The 23,383-nt window shown below is 53.5% G+C and overlaps 1 protein-coding gene and 1 pseudogene across 3 annotated transcripts; both read left to right on the top strand.

The window, feature by feature from the left end:
• The first annotated feature begins 230 nt into the window (after window positions 1-230).
• On the top strand, window positions 231-21,627 carry Sirt2 (sirtuin 2). 3 transcript variants are annotated; one of them, XM_076837854.2, is made up of 16 exons: window positions 231-320; window positions 1,124-1,170; window positions 4,438-4,486; window positions 4,736-4,849; window positions 7,400-7,441; window positions 7,580-7,686; window positions 7,777-7,833; window positions 8,161-8,229; window positions 16,477-16,606; window positions 18,888-18,947; window positions 19,185-19,240; window positions 19,346-19,422; window positions 19,493-19,544; window positions 20,506-20,576; window positions 20,709-20,775; window positions 20,896-21,627. In XM_076837854.2, exons 1-16 carry the CDS (start codon window positions 305-307, stop codon window positions 21,049-21,051), a joined length of 1,170 nt encoding a protein of 389 aa, XP_076693969.2. In that variant the 5' UTR covers window positions 231-304; the 3' UTR covers window positions 21,052-21,627. The 3 variants fall into 3 exon arrangements, with proteins under 3 accessions (XP_076693969.2, XP_076693970.2, XP_076693971.2); XM_076837855.2 differs by lacking the exon at window positions 1,124-1,170 and having other exon boundaries at window positions 287-320; XM_076837856.2 differs by lacking the exons at window positions 231-320; window positions 1,124-1,170 and adding an exon at window positions 1,884-1,905.
• LOC143384116 (transmembrane protein 230 pseudogene) lies at window positions 8,842-9,687 on the top strand (annotated as a pseudogene).
• Window positions 21,628-23,383: the final 1,756 nt, after the last annotated feature.

Raw genomic sequence — 23,383 nt, forward strand, 5'->3', positions numbered from 1 at the left:
TGCCCCCTTACCGTGCTGTGACCAATCAGAGTAGTCAGATGGACTACGCTCTCTAGCCGACCACACATTTTCCGGACGCCCTTTACCAACATGGCTGCCGACTGCCAGGCCCTCTGGGACTCGTAGTTCGGTTCTCGCGTGTCTTCCTTTTTCAAGAACCGAGCGCGCCACGCGACAGCGCGCATGCTGCCGCGATACCTCCTGGGAATTGTAGTTCTCTGTCGCATCCCTGCCCCTCCTATTTCCGGTGCCGTCACGGGACAGAGCAGTCGGTGACAGCCCCGAGGGCCCCCGCCCCGCGCCCATGGCCGAGCCGGACCGTGAGTCGGGGGCCCCGGTGGGAGGGTCGGGCCGCGCCGGGGCCTGGCTGAGGGCTGCAGGCCCCGGGGCCCGAGGGCAGGCGCGGTGGGACGGGAGACAGGGGCTGCTTGAGGGGAGTGGGATTCCGATGGCCGTTGCTAGGTGGTCCACGTTACTAGGTCGGTGGACTCCTGGGCCGCGAAGTTTTAAGGGTCCGCTTAGTCTACCCGTTTGTCGAGTTACTAATGATCGCGTGTTTCTCGCCCCTTGGTTGACGGGGACCCCGTTACTAAGGACATTATGTTGCCGCGGTCCCGGTTGCTAAGGGTACCTGGTGATGGGGCAACTGTAGGGTTAGGGTGCCTGGTGTTCCCCCCTATCTCTTCCCTTTAGTTCCGGTGCCTCTCCTAAACCTACACCGCGCCTCTCTCCCAAACCCGTTTCCTAGCCAAGGTATCCCTTCTGGTCTCTCTTCCTCGCCAAACTTTTCTCTGCCTTGAAACTAACTCCTCCCTGCTCAGGCGCTCACACGGTGGCCTTCCTAACTCCCCTGCGTCTTCCTTCAGCACCCCTACTTCCTGCTCCCTCTTCTCCTAAACCTTCTCCTCCTTGGCCTCTTGGCCCCTCTCTAACCAGCCCTACACTCGAAGGTCTGCTTTGCCCCATCCCCTCCCTCCCTCTACTCCACGTTTACCGCCACCCCTGATTCCAGCATAACTAGGTTGGTGGGTCTTCTTGTCCCAGCCACTGCCACTTTGAACCCCTTCCTTCCGCCTTAACCATTCCCCCCACTGTAACCACCTCTGCTCCCCCTCCTCCCCAGCCTCTGACCCTCTGGAGAACCAGGCAGGGAAGGTGCAGGAGGCTCAGGTGAGATGGGGAAAAGGGTGGAGGGAAGGAGAAAGATGGACTTGTTCCCACATCCCAAACCCCTGGGGAGGTGGCAGAGGGGAGACAGTGACCCCAGGGCCCTCAGCTCATTATCCCAATCCCTCTCCCCAACTGGTACAGCCTCCTGGGAACTGGTGGCTTCTGGGGATTGTCAGGGAAAAAAAAAAGTGTGTGTCTCAACCCTAGGAATTCCCTCCAAACTTTGTTTTTTCTTTAGTGAACCCCCCCACACACCCCCGTACCCCAGTCTCTTTTGAACCTCCTTTTTTACTCATCTAGTAGATACAAGTATCCAAATCCAATTTGGTTCCTAAACTCACAGATCTCATGGATAAATGACAAGAAAGTGATGCTACAAGGTGATTATGAAAGTAGCTTGACACTTTGGGAGCCCAGAGCAAACTTTGTAGGTCACAAAAGGTTCCAAAAGAGGCTCTTTTCTGGAGGAACCCACAGGCTGGTCTAGGATTCAGAGCGATATATAGTCACAATGTAACAAGCGAAGAGTGGATTTCGATTATTTATTTATTTATTAGTACCAGGGATTGTATGCCAGAGCGCTTATCTATCTACTGAGCCTTTTTTTAATATTTTATTTAGAGATGGGGTCTCACTGAGTTGCTTAGGGCCTCGCTAAGTTTGCTAAGTTGCTGAGACTGGCTTTGAACTCGTGATCCTCCTGTCAAGGAGCCTCCCAAGCCGCTGGGATTACAGGCATGTACCACCATGCGTGGCTTGAATTTCTTAGAAACAGTGGGAAGTGATGTCCCGCACAGAGGGTACAGCTCATAGAAAGACCTGGGAGCAGGAAAGAGTGTGATGTGTTTGGTGTGTAATTGGGTAGCTGGAGGTGGTCAGCTAATGATAGCCATGGGCAGCATGTGTTGACTACTTACTCCAGCTGGGCACTCTGATTAATGCTTTCATGCATCATCTCATTTTAATCCTCCCAGTATCCCTATGAGGAGTAAGGCCTTTTTCCAGGTAGGAAAGGCAGAACTGTTGAGTAACTTGTCTTCTGTCCCTTGGGTAGAGAAACAGAAAAGGATTTCAAACCCATAATCTCACGGCCCTGGGCACACTGCCCTCTAGATGCTGCAGGAGAGGCAGACTGGCCTCTTCACAGATGTTTGAAGTCACCCTCCAGCACCTCAGGCCCCCCTACTGGGAAGATCCCATGTCCGACCCCCCACCACAGAGCCTCACTGTCTGTAGCCTGAAAGAATGCCAGCCCAGCCAGACCCTGAGAGTACGCTTCAAATATAGGCAGTGCAGAAGCTGGGATTTCAATACTCCACAGAGGCACAGCAGAGCCGTGCCGAGAGTGTGACAGCCTCCTGTCAGCCTTGGCATCCCCCTCGCTGGGCCCCCACAGCACAACCACTGCCAAAGAAAAAGGTCTCGTGGTAAGAAGGGATCCTCAGTCCCACAGAGATGCGAGGATGTAAATCACAGCATTGTCCACAATAGGGCGAGGTTGGAAGCAGCCCAAATGGCTGCCAGGAGACACCTAAAATGAACTATGGTTCATCTGTACAATGCGATGCTGTGTAGCTGCCTGAAAAAATGAGGTGGCTGCATGGTCTGCTGTTCCATGGAAAATGCTAGATGCAGCCTTGCACCACGATAGGACCGGTTTCTGCAAAAATAGTTTCTATATGCAGAGAAAAGCAATTACCATTGAGCTCCCAGTAGTGATTGTATCAAGGCGGGGGGCGGGGGGGGCGGGGTTGGGGGCAGGGAAATCAAAAGGCAACTGCCCAGGTTATGTGTTTTCTAATGGTCAGAGTTTTTGCAAAGCTTGTGCAATCTTAAAAAGTGATGAAGGGGCTGGGGCTGAGGCCCAGCAGTAGAGGACTTGCCTAGCAAGGTCCCAGGTTCCATCCCTAGCACTGAAAAAAAAAAGTGATAATTGTTTTTAAATATGTTTTGAAGGGAGGTTCTTATTCCAAACTTGGAACCAGAATAGCGAGTGGCCAGGAAGAGGCATTATCTGAGGGCCCTGAAGCTGAAGACTGAGTTGGTCGAGCTGTGAGGATTTGTAGATCCGCGGCAGGGTACGGCCCTGGCCTCTCACAGAACAGGCTTGCATTCAATGGTGGATGGTTCCAGAGGCCCTGCTCTGCCGCGCTCTCAACACAGGCATTCAGTGGTGAACAAACCAAGTCCCGGCCCCTTTGGAATTGACATCACGGGGGACTGTGGATGTGTTTGAGTGGCATGAGGAGCCTGCAGTCACCAGAGAATTCCCTGAAGCAGGGAGGAATGGGTTGACCCAGACAGCCATCACCTGGAGGGTCAGGGTGGTTGGAGGCAGAGACTAAGACCTGGAGTCTAGGAGGAGGCCAGGGAAGGACCCTGGAGAGAGGATTAGGCTGGACCAGGAAGAGCCCTGGGGTGGACAGAAGGGGTCAGTAGAGAGACTCTCAGGAGGCTGAGTGGACAGACCAGGGGCTGCAGGCTGTGCGGGCAGGCAAGGGTGGGCGGTAGGGGTGACTAAAGACGGTGAGATCCACCCCAGGGGGCCTGGGAGGAAGAGCAGGTTTGGGGGAGATGCTGAGGCCAATTTGGGACACAGAGTGAGGGACGCAGAGGTCACCTAGGGTGAGGCCTCAGGAACCCTGGGTCTGATGATGAGGTGGCATTATCAGTGACTAGGCGAGGCCATTGGTATAGATGTGGCAGTAGCCGAGGGAAAGCCAGGAGGGCCCAGGACAGATCCCCGAGAGCACAGTGAGAGGGGTTCAAGCAGGGGGACCCGGGGGTGGACCCAAGGCCTTCTGCTGGCATTGCCCATGGAAATGATTTCCGTGAGCAGGGGCAGCGGGCCACACTCCACAGGACAGGGACATAGGGTAGGCTGTGGATGCCAGGCCTGTGATACAGCAGCAGCCAGCACTTCCATTTCCGGAGCGCCCACTGGCCAGGGCTGTGCGGGCACCTCACCTGTGCCAATTCCATCCTCACGGCAGCCCTGAGCTCCATCTCCACCAGGAGGCACTGAGACCCAGAAAAGTAAAGCCCCTCGCGAGGTCATGCCCACGGAGCAGCAGGCCCAGGGGCCCCTGCCCGCAGCAGCCCATCCCAGCCTTCATGGTGGCCCCAGCACTAGGCCTCTCCTGCTCCTCCTCCCTCAGGCCACTTCCCAGCCAGAACCTTCCCCTCAAACCCAGTGTCACTGCCACGCCCACCCCTCCCTCCCTAACCCACTTCTGGGGCTTGGCCACCCCCACCCCACCCTTCCAGGACTCCGACTCAGACCCTGAAGGAGGAGCTGCTGGCGGAGAAGCAGAGAGTAAGTGTCTTCTTGGAGCAAGGGAGGGCGGGGCTGTGGAGTTAGGAACACTCCTTGGGGCCACCAGGAGTGACATTCAGAGTTTGTAGAAATGGGCAGAGCAGGGTCTGGAGGCCACTGGTTGGGCCAGACACTGTGCCTTCAGTGGAGGGGAGGATTGGGGACCCCAGGGCTGGTTCAGGGCCCTGAGAACATCTACATGCCCTGGCTGAATGCCCACCAGCCGCTGGCTCTCTTCTTTTTGGCCAGTGGATTTCCTGCGGAACTTCTTCTCCCAGACCCTGGGCCTGGGCACCCAAAAGGAGCGCCTGCTGGATGAGCTAACCCTGGAAGGGGTGGCCCGCTACATGCAGAGTGAGCGCTGTAAGTCCGTGTCCCCGCTGGTTGGGCCACTTCTCTCATTCCTGACGCAAATGACTTCATACCTTTTGTTTGTAAATAGTCAGAAACCAGTTCTTGGGGCTGGGCTGGGGCTCAGTGGTAGAGCACTTGCCTGGCATGTGTGAGGCACTTGGTTCAGTTCCCAGCACCATAAATAAATAGTCCATCAGCAACTAATATATATATATATATGAAAGAAAGAAACCCAGTTCTTAAGCAAAAAACAAAACCAAACCAAAAAACTCTGCTGACCCTAGAACCCAGCCTTGAGCACGGCTGGACCTAGGTGCTTCCATGGTCTCAACTCTCTGGTGCTGTTTTCCCCCACTGGGGCGTGAGTGACTCCCCGCAGCTCCAGATGCAGACTCCCCCAGGTTAGCAGCTGCTGCTACTCAAAGAACCTACACTTCAGTGGTTGAGGCAGAACACCAGAGACTGACTCCCATTGGCCCAAGATGGGTCACAACCTGAATCAAGCTCTGGGTCTCTGATTGGCCAGTCCCTTTCCTAGAATGAGGGTGAATAATTACACTTCACGGGGTTAGGGGTGGCGCTGAACAAATTGAGACTTTTGCTTGGAGGCCTGGAACCTAGTGTGGAAGTGTTCGCTGTGGCTGTCACAGGGAGCCTGTTCGGGGAGTGTGTTCTGGGTCACCACAAAATTTATATTTCTTGCAGTAAGTTGAGTCACCAAAGTCTGAGAAATCAGGCTCTCAGCCGTCCTCCAGGGGAACAATAGACCTTTTGAGGGTCCTGAACAGCCTTCTGTTGAGAACGCCTTCTCCAGTTTCCCTGTCCCCAGCTGCTGCCGTCTCCCCAGACCTGCTGTCCCTAGCCCGCCTCACGCCCTCCTCCAGTGTGGGAGGCCCCGAGAGGACCCAGACAGTGGCTGCACAAAGCCTTCATCTTCTGCCCCCCTGCACTGGGTCTTGAAGTGATTGGCACATGCAGGTGGCTGTGAGACCATAATAATCATTACCCCTGTGAGGGCCTCTCGGTGGGTCTTCACAGTCTACCCAGGAGACCATTACTGTAGGAGTGATCTGGACAAAGGAGGAAACTGCAGCCCTGAAAGGTTTTGACTTATTGTAGGATCAAAGAGCTGGCAGGACTGGATCCCAGGTCCCTGAAACCAGAGTACATGATCCCCCTGTTTCAGCCTCCACTGGGTCCAGCCAGGCCTGCTCGGATGGCATCCCAGAGACGAAGTAAGGGCCCAGGCTGTTGCCGACCTTGACCTCGGATTACCCTTTTTCTCTTCCCTTGGATTGGACACCCCAGGGGACCCAGTTCCTGGGGCATTGCACTTGCATCTCTGTGGTAGATGGGCAGGTGCCTGGGTTCCATGTGACAGGCTGTCCCCCCAGCCCTAGCTGAGACAGCCACTGGGCTGTCTCTGCTCAGCTGTGTGCTTGTGGACAGACAGCCACATCTTCCCATCTTCTTTTATGAGAACTGGTAAAAATTATGGAGCAAAATGCTTACAAGGATCCAAATTGTGGGTCTTGAGAAGTTTGGTACAATTGGCTCAAAGAATACGAGTCACACATAGGCAATGTCTGCCCCGTGCCGGGCGCTGATCTAAGCTTTACGTGAATTAATTCATTCTCTGAGCAGCCTGCGATCAGTACTGTAATTATGCTGATTTACAGAGGAGAAAGCTGAATCCTGGGGTAGTAATAGGAGCAGTGTAAGACCCCACAGCCACCAGGGAACAGGATGGCCATGACCTCAAGCCTGTCTCTCCCTATAACTTCGGGAGTGTGGCTGAGATGGCAGATCCTGAGACTTCACCTGAACTTGACCAAGCTTCAAGTGACTGATGTGTGTTTGCCTTCAGAGGAAAGGATATGAAAGAGTCTATAGAATGTGCTAGAAGTACAAGGTTATCCAAGGTTGTGTTCAGAAGATGAGCTGTTACCAGGGTTTGCCACGCTGGGGTGGTACTTAGGCCTTGAGCAGGCTAGGCCAGTGCTTTTCCTCTGTGACATCCCCGGGCGGGAGGCTTATATTAAAGTGCATCTCTTTCCAGGGACCCCGCCTTCTGTCCCCCACCACACCCACAGCTTTCTCAGAGGGAGAAACTTTTACTCAAGAGTCTCCTTCCCAAGTCTTCCTAAATTGGTATCATTTCAAACAGTGCATTCCTTTGTTTAAAAAAATATTTTCTTAGTTGTAGATGAACACAGTATTTTTATTTATTTACGTGTGGTGCTGAGGATCGAACCCAGTGCCTCCCACATGCCAGGCAAGCGCTCTGCCCCTGAGCCCAGCCCCAGCCCCTCAAACAGTGCATTCTTTGGCCCCTTGCTGACTCTTCTTCCCAGTGACTGTGTCCCCCAATCTGAGCCTTGGTTTCCTTGATCCTAACATGACGGTGCCAACACTGTCCCCCTGGAGATGGCTGGGAAGACCATCGTGCATCTGAAGTGCTTGCCTTGCACGGAGAAGCAGTGTCAGGGCCTGGGTGGGTGATGTCGTCGTAAAGGCTGAGCAAACCGTGTCAAGTGACCTTAAACTCCTGTCCTCCAGGCCGCAGGGTGATCTGTTTGGTGGGAGCCGGAATCTCCACAGGTGAGTGTCCCCTTTCCCCAGCCGCTGCCCCAGAAATGGTGGAGCACCTCCCAGGGGCTGGGGAGGGCCCTCTGAGCCCCGCCTGGGGGTATAGATGGGGCTGGTATCACTGATCGTCCCCCATCCCTCCTCCCCCAGCTGCGGGCATCCCCGACTTCCGCTCTCCATCCACTGGCCTCTACGCCAACCTGGAGAAATACCATCTCCCCTACCCGGAGGCCATCTTTGAGATTGGCTACTTTAAGGTATCCGTCTGTCATGAGGGACGGGGAGGGCTTGCCTGGTTCCCACTCATCTCACCTGGGGCATCGGCCCTCTTCCTGTCTTGCCCACAGAAACATCCAGAACCCTTCTTTGCCCTTGCCAAGGAACTCTATCCTGGGCAATTCAAGGTGAGATCTTTTCCTGCAGGGGAGGGTGGGCGAGAGGGGACGTGGAGAAGCCCTCTCCCGGGCCCTCAGCCAAATTTTATAAAGTCCTCAAGTACCTGGACTGCGGGGCAGCCTGCCGGGTTCAACCTCTGGCCCCTCCCTCCCCGCTGTCCCTGCCGCCTCCCCACCACGGGATGTCTTCTTCCTCATCTGGGAAATGGGCTGGTGCGGGGCTCCCTCATGAGGCTGTTGTGATGGTTCCACGAGGTGGAGCAGGCCGAGTGCTAGACGATTGGGGGGGGGGCAGTGCGCGTGGGCGTCACAGCAGCCTGTCCTCATCCCCTCCAGCCGACCATCTGTCACTACTTCATTCGCCTGATGAAGGAGAAGGGGCTGCTCCTGCGCTGCTACACCCAGGTAGGCGGGAAGGCTGAGGGGGCCTGGGGGGGCCGTGCTGTGTGCTAAGAGCTTGGGGGCAACTCAGCCAGATGTGGGGCCACTCTGCTCCCCTGCCACATGACCTACCGTGAGTCACTTCCTCTCAGCCTCGGTTTCCCCTTCAGAAAACAGGCTCCAGAACAGCCTCACCCTCTCAGGTGTGTGGTGAGGAGGCCGTGAATTCCTGTCAGGTCATCCCGTGGTGCTGCTAAAGGGCCCCCACCTAAGGGGACGGCCCAGACACCATGGACGGCCCAGAGTTCCTGTTTGCTTTTATTTATTGATTTTGTTACTAGGGATTGAGCCCAGAGGCACTTAGAGATGGGGTCTCCAAATTGTTTAGGGTCTCACTAAGTTGCTAAGCCTGACTTTGAACTCTCGAATCTCCTGTCTCAGCCTCCCGAGCTGTTGGGATCACAGGTGTGCGCCACCGTGCCTGCTCCTATTTGTTTTAAGAGCTTTCCAGCAGATGACACCGAAGTGATTAGAGCTGGCAAAATCACTGTGACAATTTTCAGGTGGACATTTTATCTTAAGGAAGTGGCACTTTTTATTCATTTGCATAATTATAAGTATGGCATCAAATGTGCCATGGTGTGCACAGGTCAGAGGCTTAACCCAGGGCCTCCTCGTGCCAGGGTACTTGGCAAGGGTGGCTTACACTGTGGCCTTCTGATTACTCCGCGAGATTTGTGGAGTCTTACCCAGTCACATATGTCTGTGCCTCTATCTTTGTTTAATCAGTACGTTTTGGAGTTACATGATGTATTGTAGCAGTGTGCACACACGCTAACCCATACCTCAAACACCAAATTGTAAAACAGAGATATAACACTTGATTACAAGTAGGTGTCATGGTCAGGTGGTGGCACAGGCCTTAATCCCAACAGTTTGGGAGGCTGAAGTAGGAGGATCACAAGTCCAGAACTTCTGGGGACAGGCTGGTTCTCATTGGGGCAGCGGTTAGGTTGGGGCTGTGCCATGAGGCCTGGGAAACTTCAGCTGGTAGCCGTGGGCGGGGTCCCTGCCAGCCCCAGTCTTGGCGGGTGCTTGGACTGTGGCTGTGTCCGTGTGCTCTGACGCCGTCTAATCTGGCTACTGGAATCCCCAGTAGTAAAGTAAAACGCTCAAGGCTCTCCAGCCAGATGATGGCCACACTGACCTTCAGTTTAAGAAAAGCCCTCCTGAGGTCCCTGAAAGGCCATTGCATTTGCCACTGTGCTGTTTTTGATTGGCGCCTTTCTCATTATCAGAGGCTCCCTCCTGCTGTCAGGCTACATTAGCTAAAGCGGGGAGGAGGGGCAGACCAGCGTTCCTGTCCTGGTCATTGGCATTCTGGTGTTCCTGCCAGGATTTTACCATCTGTGCACTGCCTACTGTGCACCTAAAAGCTACCGGGGTTACTCCTATGATGACATTCCAGACTTTGATGACTAACGCTCACTTCAACCCTGAGACAAGTCACAGTGGAATTGAACCCAGCTTTGAGATATTGAACAGAAACTATGGCTAAGGGCTGAGGAATGATGCAGTTTGCAGATGTTTGACAAAACAGTGGCCAGAGTTTGTGGGTCCATCCCAAAAATGTTCACTGAGCTTCCTTAGCTAATTAGGAAACACTGTGTTTTCATCTGGCCTTGGCAAAACTCAACAGGTTTTTCCAGATGAATTTGTATCATGGAAGAATGGCAATGCTAATTGGGAAAGCCAGGAGGTTATTCTGTAGTGGAAAGTGTTACCACTCCCTCCTCTTTAGATTGAGCATTTCTTTTAAATAATCTTCTTTGTCAATTTGTTACTGTAGCAAATGGAAGAGTGGGGTATGTCTAATTTCTTAGTTACTAAGTAATTTATTTTTAAAGTATCAAAAGCTCTTATCCCCTACTCTTAACTCTACCCAATGTACTGGTGGAAGACCTCTGTAAAATCACATTAGTGTGGATCCATCTGAAATATTTTTTACTTTGTTTCTTAGTGTCAGAAACCAGGAATTTTTTGAGCCTCAGAGTAAGTTTTCAAAGTATAAGCACCATCTCTGATACCCAATCCTGGGCCAGCTCTGGGCTTGTTTCCCAGTAGGTTGGCCTGCATATGATTTGGGTCATTCCATCCTTTGTAGATCAAGATGTTCTATATGCCAGGCCTTTAAAGACTGGACATTGGGCTGTTCCCTATTGAAAATGAAGATAAGTGGTTGCTATTCAGAGTGTCTAACCTTATTTCTAGCTCCTGGTACTGGAGGGTCATTCTGCTGAAGATCTCAAGACTTGCCTTAGATCCCTGGAGGACCACATCCTTAGGTTGATTCTGTTTCTTTGCTTGAAAAAAGTCACTTATATTTAAAAGAAATTAAAATGTCAGAATAATAATAAGTTTTAAAAGGCTGGAGACACACAGCTTGGTGGCAGAGCCCTTGCCTAGTAGGTGCCAGGTCCTGGTTTGAGTCCCAGCACTACAAGGTACATAAATAAATCCGTGTAGTCATCTTCCAGCACCCAGTTTGGCACCTGCAGTCTTAAAAACTGCCAACAGGGGGAGCATGAATGCTTAAAAGCGGGGTCCAAATTGCTCAAATGAAGTAGATGGGGGCTGTGGTGGCAGCGGGAGGGCATAGCTTCCTCCTTCCAGGAGCTGTCCAAGCCTAGGACAGACCTGACTCAGAGAGTCCACTTTACTCACAGGACATGATACTAAGAACTGACTTGAAGCCAAGTGCTTGCTTGCTTGCTTTTTCTTTTTCTTGTTTCTTTCTAGTACTGGGGATTGAACCCAAAGGTACTTTACCACTGGCTACATCACCAGCCCTTTTTATTTTTTATTTTGAAACAGGGCCTCCCTAAGTTGTCAAGACTGGCCTCAAACTTACAATCCTCGTGCCTCAGCCTCCCTAGTCGCTGGGATTACAGGCATGCGCCACTGCACCCAGCATAAGCCATGCACTCTTTAAGGGTGTTCACTGGTGCCAACCCAGTGCCAGAAAACAGAGCAGACATTTCTGCCTCTCTCCAGCTGATATTCTCATGTTGTGGGGGAGGTCCCAAGGACAAGATGGAGAAGTCACAGACCTAGTGTGTCAGATGGTGACAGGTCTCTGGGGCACATTTAGAAAGGGAGAAGAATCAGGAGGTTGGTGGTGGAGGTGCTGTTGTCAACAGGGCTGCCAGGAGAAGGGGACATTTAAGCAAAACCTGTTAAGGAGCAGGAAGGAGCCTTGGGGTTACCAGGAAGAGGTTCCAGGCAAAGGGAGGGGCCAAGGTCCCGAGGGGGCTGCGTTTAGTGCACAAAGAACCCCAAGAAGCTGGACTGAGTGAGCCCTGAGGGTAGGAGGAGGAGAGTCAGGGAGGTGACAAGGGCAGATCACACGGGTCTTGGGTCTGCAGAGGAGCCGCAGAGACCAAGCACGAGGAGAGAGTGAGGCCAGCCCTGGGGGCACAGAGAAGGGGGTGGGCATGCACCCGTGTGAAGGTGCTTCCCGGATTGTCTGTGCCAGGGAGGGAGGAGAGTCGGGGCCACCCGTTCTGAGCCGAGCGCCTGCTGCCTCGGGGTTAGAGCTGGGACCCCGGGCAGACAGGTGCAGGGACAGCTGGCCACGGAGCCTGGGTTTGAGCAGAAAGATTCTGGCCAGAGCAGCTGTTGTGGTTGGAGTTACTCATCCAACAGGAGGAAGAACTGAGGCCTCCATCAAAGTCATGTGCGAGGGCCGCTCAGCGTAGCCACTGATGGCACTTCAAGGGCAAAACCCAGCTCTGAATCCGAGCCGCTCCACTGTGGGCTCTTCTCACCAGGACGCCAACATAAGTATGTGTGGGTCGGTGTGAAATTCACAGGCACCCACCTGCTCCCTGCAATTTAAATCTAATTAACTTATTTATTTACTTGAGTTGGGGTCCTGCTATGTTGCCCAGACTGGCCTCTAATCCTAGGCTAATCCATCCTCCTGCCTCAGCCTCCCTAGTAGCTGGGACTACAGGAAACACACTGTGCCCAGCTTCCTGCCTGTGATATTTAATGCATGGATCTCACTCCACATGTAGATTTTAAATGGTTAATTATATAAAATATATCAAGAGTGGGGGAAAAATGTTCCACTCTCATGCTTCATGAAATGCTTCGTGTCGTCCTCTTCTTCCACCTCAGTCCCTATTTGAGTCACTGACCCAGTTTTCTGGAACACGCCATTTTTGACTCCTTCTGAATTGTGATGACGCAGCACTTTGGGAGCTATGTGCAAGGCTATATTTAGCTCAAGGCGCAAGTGCCATTCACACATTAGGACAGTTGTCGCCTTCATTCAAGTCACCGTGATCTCCACAGCAAGCAGCTTCGAGGCCTCGTGAATTATACACCGTGTTCACGCTGGGCTTGAAGTTCCGTATTTGGTTTTTTCCACTGGGCCCTTGTCTGGAAGAACCTTCTGTGTCCACATCCACATAGCAGCTTCATGCTGTTTAAAAGCTGATTCTTCACTACTCAGGTTGCTGCAGCAGAAGGATCACAAGTTCAAGGCCAGCCTGGGAACCTTAGCAAGACCCTGTCTCCAAATATGATGGTCTGGCTTGACTCTGCCGTTGTGAAGTAAAGGCAGCCCCAGGCAACGTGGAGATGAGCGAGCCTCGCTGTATCCCAGTGCAGCTTGATGTATGGAGCCTGGAACTTGAATTTTTTATAACTTTCACTTGCCCTGTACGATCATTATCCTGATTTAAAAAAAAAAAAATGTAAAAATGTAAAAGGTCATTCTTAGCTCACAGCCATACAGAAGCCGGTGGCTGGCTGGATTTTGTCAGGAGGCCACCATTTGCCACCACCCCGCCTCAAAGCAACCACTAAAATAACAAATAAGCAAATAAGCCAACAAAAGAAATGAAGTGGAATAAGAAAAACTGCACTTCCAAAAAAAAAAAGGCAGAAAATGAGGAAAAGGAAATAAAGATATCTAGAATGTGCATGATAGCCAGGTGATCCTAAGATCATATCAATAATCAAGCACAAATGGTAAACAGTCTAGCAAAGATTAGAGCAGGCCACGAGGCATGCCTGTGATCCAGCTAACCAGGAGGCTGAGATAGTGTCATGAGTTTGAAGCCAACTTGGACAAGTTAGCAAAACCCTGTCTCAGTTTTTGTGTGTGTATTTTTTTAGTGGTAGGTGGACACAATATCTTTATCTTTATGTGGTGCTAAGGACCAAACCCGGTGCCTGACCTGTGCTAGGTGAGTGCTCTACCGCTGAGCTACAACCCCAGCCCCCCCACACTCAAAAAAAAAGGGCTGGGAATGTAGTTCAGTGGTAGAGCACCTCCCCGCTCAGTATTTGCAGCCGCTGTGGCGGGGTTAGGTGTGGGGGGAGTATGTCAGCAGACACTTGAGCTGTACCCCCAGGCTGAGTCTCCTTCTGCAAGCACTTCACCCTATTTTCAGATTTAAATACAAACCTCACAGTTGGGGAGAGCCCCCAGCCCCCACTCCACCCTCCTTAATCTAAACTTAGTTCAGTGTGGTGGGAGCGCTGTGAAGGAACGGGCGTATTTTCAAATATGTCAGAAGAATGAACATTCCCGGAGGTGGCAATGGCAGCTCATGCGCTGGCTGCTCCCTATAAGACTGTGCCTGAGCTGGGCGCGGTGGCGCACACCTGTCAGCCCAGCAGCTCCGGAGGCTGAGGCAGGAGGATCCCAAGTTCAAAGCTAACCTCAGCAAAAGCGAGGCGCTGAGCAACTCAGTGAGCCCCTGTCTCTAAATAAATACAAAGTAGGGCTGGGGATGGGGCTCAGTGGTCGAGTGCCCCTGAGTTCAATCCCCAGTACCCCCCCAAAATTGTAATTGGAAAAAAAAGATTATATTGCGTGGCTGGGTGTGGTGACCTGGCCACATAGCAAGACCCTGAAAAAGAAAGGAGGGAGGGAAGGAAGGAAGGAGGAGGGAAGGAAAGAAAGAAAAGAAAAAGGGCTGGGGTTGTAGCTCAGTAGTAGAGCACATGCTCACTACACGTGAACCCTGGGCTCAGTCCCCAGCAGCCCTCCCCAAAGGTCACATAGCCTTAGTGACATTATAGCATAGCGACATTATAGCTATCCTAGTTTACGCAAGTACACTCCATGATCACTTAATAATGCATTTCCCAAAACATATTCCTGTCTCTAAGGGGCACATGACTGTGTTTCCACATCCTATACACACAGCTTTGTTTTTCTGTACCTTGTAACACCTTGGAGAGATCATATCAGTACCTACAGGTCAGCCTTGTTCCTTTTGTTAATTTGTTTCTCTATCAAAAGCGCTGTCGAGGAACAGCACAGAGGTACTGAGGTGCAGTTGTGCTCCTTTATTTTCAGTTTTGCTTTCTGTGGTTTAGGTTACCTGCCTTCAACTTCAGTCCAAAAATGTGAAATGGAAATTTCCAAAAATAAACAGTTCATCAGTTTTCCACTGAGTAGCATAATGGATTCCTTTTTTTTTTTTTTTAGAAAGAGAGAGAGAGAATTTTTTTAATATTTATTTTTTAGTCTTTGGCGGACACAACATCTTTGTTTGTATGTGGTGCTGAGGATCGAACCCGGGCCACAAGCATGCCAGGCAAGCGCGATATCGCTTGAGTCACATCCCCAGCCCAGCATAATGAGATTCTAAGCTGTGCTGCTCCACCCTGCCCAGAACATTCATCATCCCTTTATCTAGCATATCCACATGGTATATGCTACCTTCCCAATAGTCACTCAGTCATCTTGATTATCAGGTTCATGTAACCCTTATTTTATTTGTTAACAGACCCCCAAATGCCAGAGTTATGATGCAGAGAGACACAAGGACATAAAACATGAAAAGACAAATTAATTCTGGTTCTGTGTGGCAAAGCTGTGATGCTGGGCGGCGGTAGCAAGCCATTGCAAGCCACAGCTCCTGGTCAGCCTCATGCTCATGGAAGGCAATGACCAGTGCTGTACAGAGCCTGGGTGCAGCTGTGACGTCCAGCAGGGTACACAGTGCTCTCTCCACCTAGGTTATTTTCACATATGATAGACTTATCAGGACACAGCTTCATCATAAGTTAAAAAGCATTTGTATTTACAGGATTTGACACCATCCAAAATTTCAGTCATCTTCTGGGTCTTGGAACATCCCCCCCACGGATAAGGGGGTGGCTGCTGTAATTCTTGGATCTGTTAATTAGTTATTTGTAAGCACACAGTGTACTCACTCACTAGGGACTCAGACAGTAGACTGAGTCAGTTGCCAAAGGCAAAAGCAGAATTTCTATTACAGTATGGAGCAAGGACACGCCAGGGGTCTGGGAACAGTGGCTCCTGTCTCATGTTATGGGGACAAGCTGATCACTGCAGGGAGCTGAGAGGGGAGTCGGGCCATCTGCCCTTGAAAGGAACCCTTTCCATGGTTTACAGAGTCTGAGAGACCTTGTAAGTTCGGCCAAAGGCTGCACGTGACCAGCCATCCCTGTGTCACATCTTCTGGTGGCCTTCATCAGCACCTGCCTCAACAGCAGTTGTCAATGGGAACTGGGGTTGGTCGTTTCAAGAAAAATGAGAGAACATTCTGGCCAGTTTCATACAAAAATGCCTTAAAAGAATATAGGTTAACATGTCATCTGTGAAACAGACCATAATGCCTGCCAGGTAAGAAATCATTGTGTTTCAAACCAAATAAGCCCTTTTGATTCATTTATTGATGTCAGTGTATGGCCCAGCCACCATGTACAGATGTCCAGGTTGGGTACTACACAAGGATGCCACAACTGAGGAGGCTCCATCTCCAACAGACATTAGAGATTCACACGTTTATTTCAATAAACTTCTGGCAAAAATCAGTACAGTGCCTGGATCTCTTAACCAAATTACTGAAAAGCAGAAGCAGAGTGGCCTGAATTTGCAGAAAAATGTCCTATGAGCTGGTGGAAGCTGGGGGTGTGGCCTTTTGAGTCGTCGTCCCACCCCCCCAACCCCCTCCTCTGACTGTTTTGAATTTTTATTGCTTTGCTTTTGAGACGGGGTCTCGCTAAGTTGCCCAGGTTTCCCTCAAACTTGTGGTCCTCCTGCCTCAGTCTCCTGAGTAGCCCGTGTCTGGCTTGCCACCCCTACTGTTGACCCTTTGGTGGCCCCACTGGATGAACGGGACAGTTTCCAGACTCACCTGCCGCTGGCTCCTCCCTCTCCGGGCCTGTGCCCACCTTTCCACTTGCTCCCTGACTCACGTCCCCGCCATCTCTTTCCAGAACATAGACACCCTGGAGCGCGTGGCAGGGCTGGAGCCCGAGGACCTGGTGGAGGCCCACGGCACCTTCTACACCTCCCACTGCATCAGCCCCCTGTGCAGGCGCGAGTACCCGCTGAGCTGGATGAAAGGTGAGGCGCCAGAGCTCCGCCGCCAGGTGCCCACCTGGCCACTCCTAGAGCCGGAACAGGGTCTCCGCATGGTGGGCAGCCGTTCTGTCCTGCTCAGCTCTTCGGCTCTTTCAGCAGATGATCCCAGCCCTGGGGGTGGGGGGTGGTAGCAACTGTACAGCCAGGCCATGGTGCACGCACGCGGATCCAGAGCAGATTCAGTCACACAGAGACGGTCCTTAAGCGGTCACATGGCCTGTTCTGTGCGGTCACAAAACCCTAACTCTGTGTCCTTTTAAATGCACTGACCCCATCTTACATGAAAGGCCCATCGAGGCAAATTCAGCTGCACCTGGGAACAGCACTGTCCAACAGAACGTTGTGAGATGAGGGACACCTGCTGTGACCACACTCGTAGACAGCCACTTGTACACACAGCTGCTGAGCCCTTGAAGTGCGACTAGTGGAACCGAGGAACTGAATTTTTGGAGTGGGGATAGTAGGGATTGAACCCAGGGGTGCTTTACCACTGAGCCACATCCCCAGCCCTTTTCATTTTTTATTTTGAAACAGGGTCTCGCTAAGTTGCTGAGGCTGGCCTCAAACTTGTGATCCTCCTGCTTCAGCCTCCCAAGTCATTGGGATTACAGTCCTGTGCCACCGCATCCCCAGCCCTTTTTTAAAAATTTTGAGACATGGTCTTGCTAAGTTGCCCAGTCTGGCCTCAAACTTAGATCCTCCTGCCTTAACCTCCTGAATAGCTGTGATTACAGGTGAATGTGGATTCTTTTTTTTTTTTTCAGTTGTTGATGGACTGTTATTTTTATTTATTTTTATGTGGTGCTGAGAACTGAACCCAGTGCCTCACACATGCTAGGGAAGCGCTCTGCCACTGAGCACAACCCCAGCCCAAAAGGTGAATTCCTATTTTTTAATTCTTGTGTTTCTGGGGATGGAACCCAGAGTTTCACGCGTGCCTCACAAGCCCTCCCCACTGAGCTGCACCCCACCCTTCTTATTTTTGTACGGAGAGGGGTTCTCACTCAATGGCCCAGGCTGGCCTCAAATTTGCAACCCTCCTGCCCCAGCTCCCAGGCTGCTGAGGTTTCAGGCAAGTGCCACCACACCCAGCTTTGAACTTCTAATGTTGTTAAATGTTTTATTAATCTAAGTCGCACAGCTGCCTAGTAGCTTTCTTTGACTGCCATAGTGGATGTGCGAGCAGAATCCATGGCGCGGGAGGCTGGGGGCAGGCCTGGTGGGTTAGGGCTGGGGCTGGCGCGAGGGGACAGACCACAGGCTCGCTGGGGCTGTCATCCCTGTTCATGTGGGGACAGGGTCCAGGAAAAATAATGAGCAGTCCACACATCTTGAAGGCAGGGCAACCCTATGTCTGACATTTGGACAGAGAAGCCACCATCCGGCCGGGGGAAGCCATTTCTGGTACTCTCTATGCTGACCTAACAGAGCCTCGGTGTCCACAGCACATCAGGACAGCTGTGCAGTTGTGGCAGAGCCGCTGGGGGTGGCCTTTCTGAGCAGATGCCAGTCGACTGCCCCAGGGCACGCAGCTGGGGTGACACACAATGCACAGCACCCCCTTATGTCTCGCTGCGGGATCTTTTGCATCACCCACAAACAGCATGTGGTCGGTGCAGAAAGAGCCTTGGAAAGACAGCCTTGGAAACGCTGCTCTGAACGAGTGTGTGGAATGAACAAGTGAATAGTTGAACAAACGCGTCCAGTGTGTGGGGTGCAAGGGACAGAAGTGCTTCCCTGTTTCCTAATCATAAACAGCAAAAGGGTGATTGTCACAGGGGTGGGACGGGGGTCTGTCACGGCGCCCGAGGATGGGCAACAGCTGCCCTAAGGTTCTGTCCCATCCCGGGATCATGTGCCTGTCCTTCCCTCTCTCTGCTGCCACCAGGTTTGGGGGTCACCCGGCCTTTGTGACCCAGGGGGGACATAGGGCTGTCCTCCAAGACTCCCTGAGAGAGCTCCACTCCAGTTCCCCGGGCGGGCACCGGGTGGGCTGTGTCTGCTCACATGTTGGGGTTTCCACTTGGTAGCTGTGGGCAGTGGGGCCGCCCCTGGACGCCTGGGGGTGGCGGGACCTTCTCTAAGAGGGGAGGTCTTTTCTGAGCAGGGCAGCCATCCCAGGAGGGTCCCAGTGGCCGGGGTGACAGCCATCAAAACCCTGCTCTGAATGTGTGTGTTCGTGCTGGCCGTGAGGAGGGGCAGAGGGGCTGCGGCCCAGCCCCTGCCGGGTCTCATGTCCCTCTCCTCCTGTCCCTCCTGCCAGAGAAGCTCTTCACGGAGGTGACTCCACGGTGCGAGAAGTGCCAGAGTGTGGTGAAACCTGGTGAGCCCCGGGCCAGGGAGCCTGCCCCGCTGACCTCTCCCCAGCCCCGGCCACTCCTGCTCCCCAGCCAGTGCCCCCATCCGTCCTGGGAAGACTGGGGTTCTGTCCCCCTGCCGTCCCCGCTACTCCCTGACTCCACCCCCAGCCTCGGGTCTGCCTCCCCTCCTGCCTATTTTCTCTGTCCCCGTTTCACTGTGTCCTCCTGTCTCTGTGTCCGTCCATCTGTCTCCACCTCAGACATCATTTTTTTTGGCGAGAACCTCCCGGCGCGGTTCTTCTCGTGCATGCAGTCAGTAAGTGTCCCCGCCCCTGCTCCCCCGTGCCGGGAGGGTCACTTCCCCGCCACCCGAGGGGCCTGCTGCGGGGTAAGCAGAGGCCGAGCTCACTGCCCTCCGCAGGACTTCCTGAAGGTGGACCTGCTCATCATCATGGGCACCTCCCTGCAGGTGCAGCCCTTCGCCTCCCTCATCAGCAAGTAGGTGGGGGTCAGGTGGGGGGACGGCGGGGACGGGCCAGGACAGAGCCTGACCACCCCCCGCCCCCAGGGCGCCCCTCTGCACCCCGCGCCTGCTCATCAACAAGGAGAAGACGGGCCAGGTGGGTCACCAGTCCCCTCCTCCCTCCTCCCGCGCTGCGGGCCTCCCTCCCGCTGGCTTTCTGAGAAGGAGGGGACAGGTCCCTGAGAGAATTCCAGCTGGGGAGTCCTAGGCCTTGGGGGTGCTCAGCTCGGACCCAGGAGTCAAGAATTGGAGCGATCACGTTCCAAGCTGCCCTGACTCCACAGGACTCTGGTCACTCCGGACCCTTTCAAGCAAGCGACAGAGCCCACCTCAAACCTGCTAAAGCCACAAAAGAGGAATGAAGTGCTTCCTGGGACCCAAGAGTCAGGTCCAGGGCCTGTGACTGTGGCGACAGGCCAGCGCAGGCGGGGCTGCCCTCCTCCCCAGCTGTTTCCTGGGGTGGCTGCTGCCCTCGGGGAACCCCAGCTGGGCCTCGTGCCCTCCCAGGGAGGGGTGTCGCCCTGACTGACAGGGGACGCAGCTGCCAGGCCTGAGTAAGCATCCCGTGGGCTACTACTGTTCCCAGCATGGACAGTTGTCCCCAGCACCCCAGGGGGACTGCTCCAGGACCCCTGGTTACCAGAACCCAAGGAGGCTCCAGTCCTTATGTGGAGTGGTAAGGGTTCCCGGGGCCTGCGCTGGCCCTGGGGCGCTTTCCATCCTCTCAGGTGTCTTAGAACACGTCACCGTGTCGGCGCTGGGGAGCGCTGCTGTCGGGCTATTGTTTAGGGAATAATGACAAGAAAATGGGGCTGGACGTGTCCAGTGGAGACGCAGTTTTTAAAAACCTTTTTTGACCCAGTCAGCTGAATCCGTGGCGGCAGCGCCTGCAGGCAGGGCAGGGTGTGTGGCGTTGCAGCCCTCCCCGGGGTGCCAGGACTGTCCCCACCATACAGATAAGGCCCAGAGAGGCCCAGTCACTTGACCAAAATCCCAGAGCTGGGACACCGCCCAGGCACCTGGCCGTGGCTGTGCCCTCAGTCTCCCCTCCCCTGCAGACGGACCCCTTCCTGGGCATGATGATGGGCCTGGGAAGAGGCATGGACTTCGACTCCAAGAAGGCCTACAGGTGAGGCCGCGGGGCGTCAGCCCGCAAGGGACAGTGCTGGGGGGAGGGAGGCAGAAGGCCCAGGGACCCACAAGAACCAGCGGAGGCCTTCCTTGGCCTCAGCCACCACTGACTGTCCTGCCCACACTGCAGGGACGTGGCCTGGCTGGGTGACTGCGACCAGGGCTGCCTGGCCCTCGCTGACCTCCTCGGATGGAAGGTGAGGGGCTGGGGGACCCCAGCCTACCCTGCGCCCAGTCCTTGGACCCCACCCAACCCACGCGTCCTCTGACCCTCTGGTATGTGGTGACCTCTGACCTCTGTGAACTCTGCCCTGCAGAAAGAGCTGGAGGACCTCGTTCGGAAGGAGCACGCCAGCATAGATGCCCAGTCTGGGTCGGGGACCCCCAACCCCAACACCGTAGCTTCCCCCAGGAGGTCCCCACCTCCTGCCAAGGAGGGGGCCAGGACCGCAGAGCCAGAAAAGCCCCAGTGACAGCCCCGACTCGCAGGCAGGACACCCAGACCCTCTGGGACAGTGGAGCCCCAACCAGCGCTGGCCCCTCTAACTCACAGCTCTTTTCTGGGGAGAGCCGTACACCCCCTCAGTCTCCTAATGACTCCCTCCTAAAACTGGGGTCCTAGCCACACCCCACTTTATCCCAGCAAATCTCTAACATCCCCTTAAAGCCAAAGCCTAAGCAGTCTGACCTAACAGCCCACGACCTCTAAGGCGCAGCCTCCCCTAACCTCTAACTGCTCCCAGGAGGCCAGGGGTGCCCCCAAACTTCTAACTGTCACCAAAGGGGGCCAAGGGCCCTCACTCTCTACTGCTTCAGGGACCTGTGGCCAGTAGATCAAACCTAACCTACCCTAGACCAGGGGGTGGCCCTCCCAGGACAGCTCCCACCGTGTGTTGGGGAGGGTCTGAGCCTGATAGGGCTCCTGGGTCTCTGCCTCCAACTCCCAAAGTAGGTGCTGGGCCCCCTCCCCTTGGGACCCACTGCCCACGTGGGGATGGGCAGAGGATGTTGTTTGTTTGGAGACAAATTAAAAAACCAAAACCAACTAACCGTCAGCTGTCTGGTCTCTGTGTTCCTTTCTGGGGGTACTTGAAGCAGCCAGCGGGTGGGCTGAGGTCCTGAGCCACTAAGGGCACAGAGCTTCTCCAGGCTCTTCAGAGAAACAGCCAGGGGTGCCAGGAGGGGACCCTCAGGGTGGATGGGCCTCCTGACTTTGTGCTCTGGCCTCCAAACCTGTCAAAGTCCCTTCAGTGTCCGATCTCCTAAGCCCTGGGCCCCCGGAAAGAGGGGGGAAGGTTGATTTCAGATGCCCCCAGCCCCGCCTCTTCCCCCTGCCTGCTCAGCTTCCTCTCTAGAGGACACTTTCACTTCCTGCTACCCCAGGCATCGGAGACAGGTAGGGCCCCCAGGGACCCAGCATCTGGCATCTGCACCCCAGCTGCCCCCACCCAACCTTGGCCTCCACTACCCACATCCTCCCCCTCCCAGGGGACACCCGCCTCCTGGCTCACCCTCTCTGCCGTCTACTGGACGACGCACACACCTGCCCCTGCCTGCCTCCTTCCCAACCCTGGGCTCTGGGTCAGTGGGACGATTCATTCTCTTAGCTGCTGGTTGTCTGTCACACACCACCTCAGACGGGAAGGGAATCCTCAGCAGGGCCCTCCGTGCTCATCACCCTCCCTGGGGCACCGGCACCTAACTCTAGGCCTGAGCTCAGTCATGTTTTCTCCTTTCTTGTTTCTGGAACTGCTACAGGGAAATACTCAAAAGTGCTCTTCTGAGGGATACGCCCTTTTGGACTCTGTACCTGGGGTCTAGCTGGGTACAGTGACGCATGCCTGTAATCCCAGGCACTTGGGAGGCTGAGGCAGGAGGATCACAAATTCAAGGCCAGCCTCAGCAACTTAGTGAGAACCTGTCTCAAAAGGGCCAGGGGGCTGTGGGTTGTGGCTCAGAGGTAGAGCGCTTGCCTAGCATATGTGAGGCACTGGGTTTGATCCTCAGCACCACATAAAAAGTGAATAAATAAAATAAATGTATAAAAAATAAATTAATTAAACGGGCCGGGATGTAGCTCCTTGGTTCAATCCCCTGTACTGAAAGGAAAAAAAAAAAAAAAAAAAACTGCTGGGGTCTGATGGAGGGATTATGGCTTAAGAAGCAGATGTGTAATAAGGCAAATAGGGGTAAATGTTCACAGTGGATCCCCGCAGTGGGCATTCAGATACACTAAAAAATTCTTTTGAGATTTTCTGTAGGTTTGAAAATTTTTACAAGAAAATGTTGAGCCGGGCCTGGTGGCACATGCCTGTAATCCTGGCAGCTCGGGAGGTTGAGGCAGGAGGATCTAAAGTTCAAAGCCAGCCTTAGCAACCTAGAGGCCTTAAGCAACTCAGGGAGACCTGTCTCCAAACAAAATACAAAGAAAAGGCTGGGGATGTAGCTCAGTGGTTAAGTGCCCCTGGTTTCAATCTCTGGTATGAAAAAAGAGAGAAAAGGTTCAGAAAAAAATATTGTAGGGCCCCTCCGTAGTCTAAGAAGGGAGAAGAGGACCCATGGTCTTACATTGGACAAATGTCGCTGCACTAAGGACAGAGACCTCTTTCAGACCCTGGGTTTTGGCAAGGTCCACATGCAGTCAGTCCACATTGTCACGGCTAGAGCAGTTGAGAAAATCTTGGCATATTCCCGACCACCTGGCAAATAGCTTCTGTTGTGGGTCTTCTCCCCACACCAATGACACTAGCCTTTCTCAGGATCCCCAGATTTCTCCACCATCCAGCAATTAAAGAATTAAAACCT

This window comes from Callospermophilus lateralis, chromosome 18 (assembly GCF_048772815.1).
Source record: "Callospermophilus lateralis isolate mCalLat2 chromosome 18, mCalLat2.hap1, whole genome shotgun sequence".
Lineage (NCBI taxonomy): Eukaryota > Metazoa > Chordata > Mammalia > Rodentia > Sciuridae > Callospermophilus > Callospermophilus lateralis.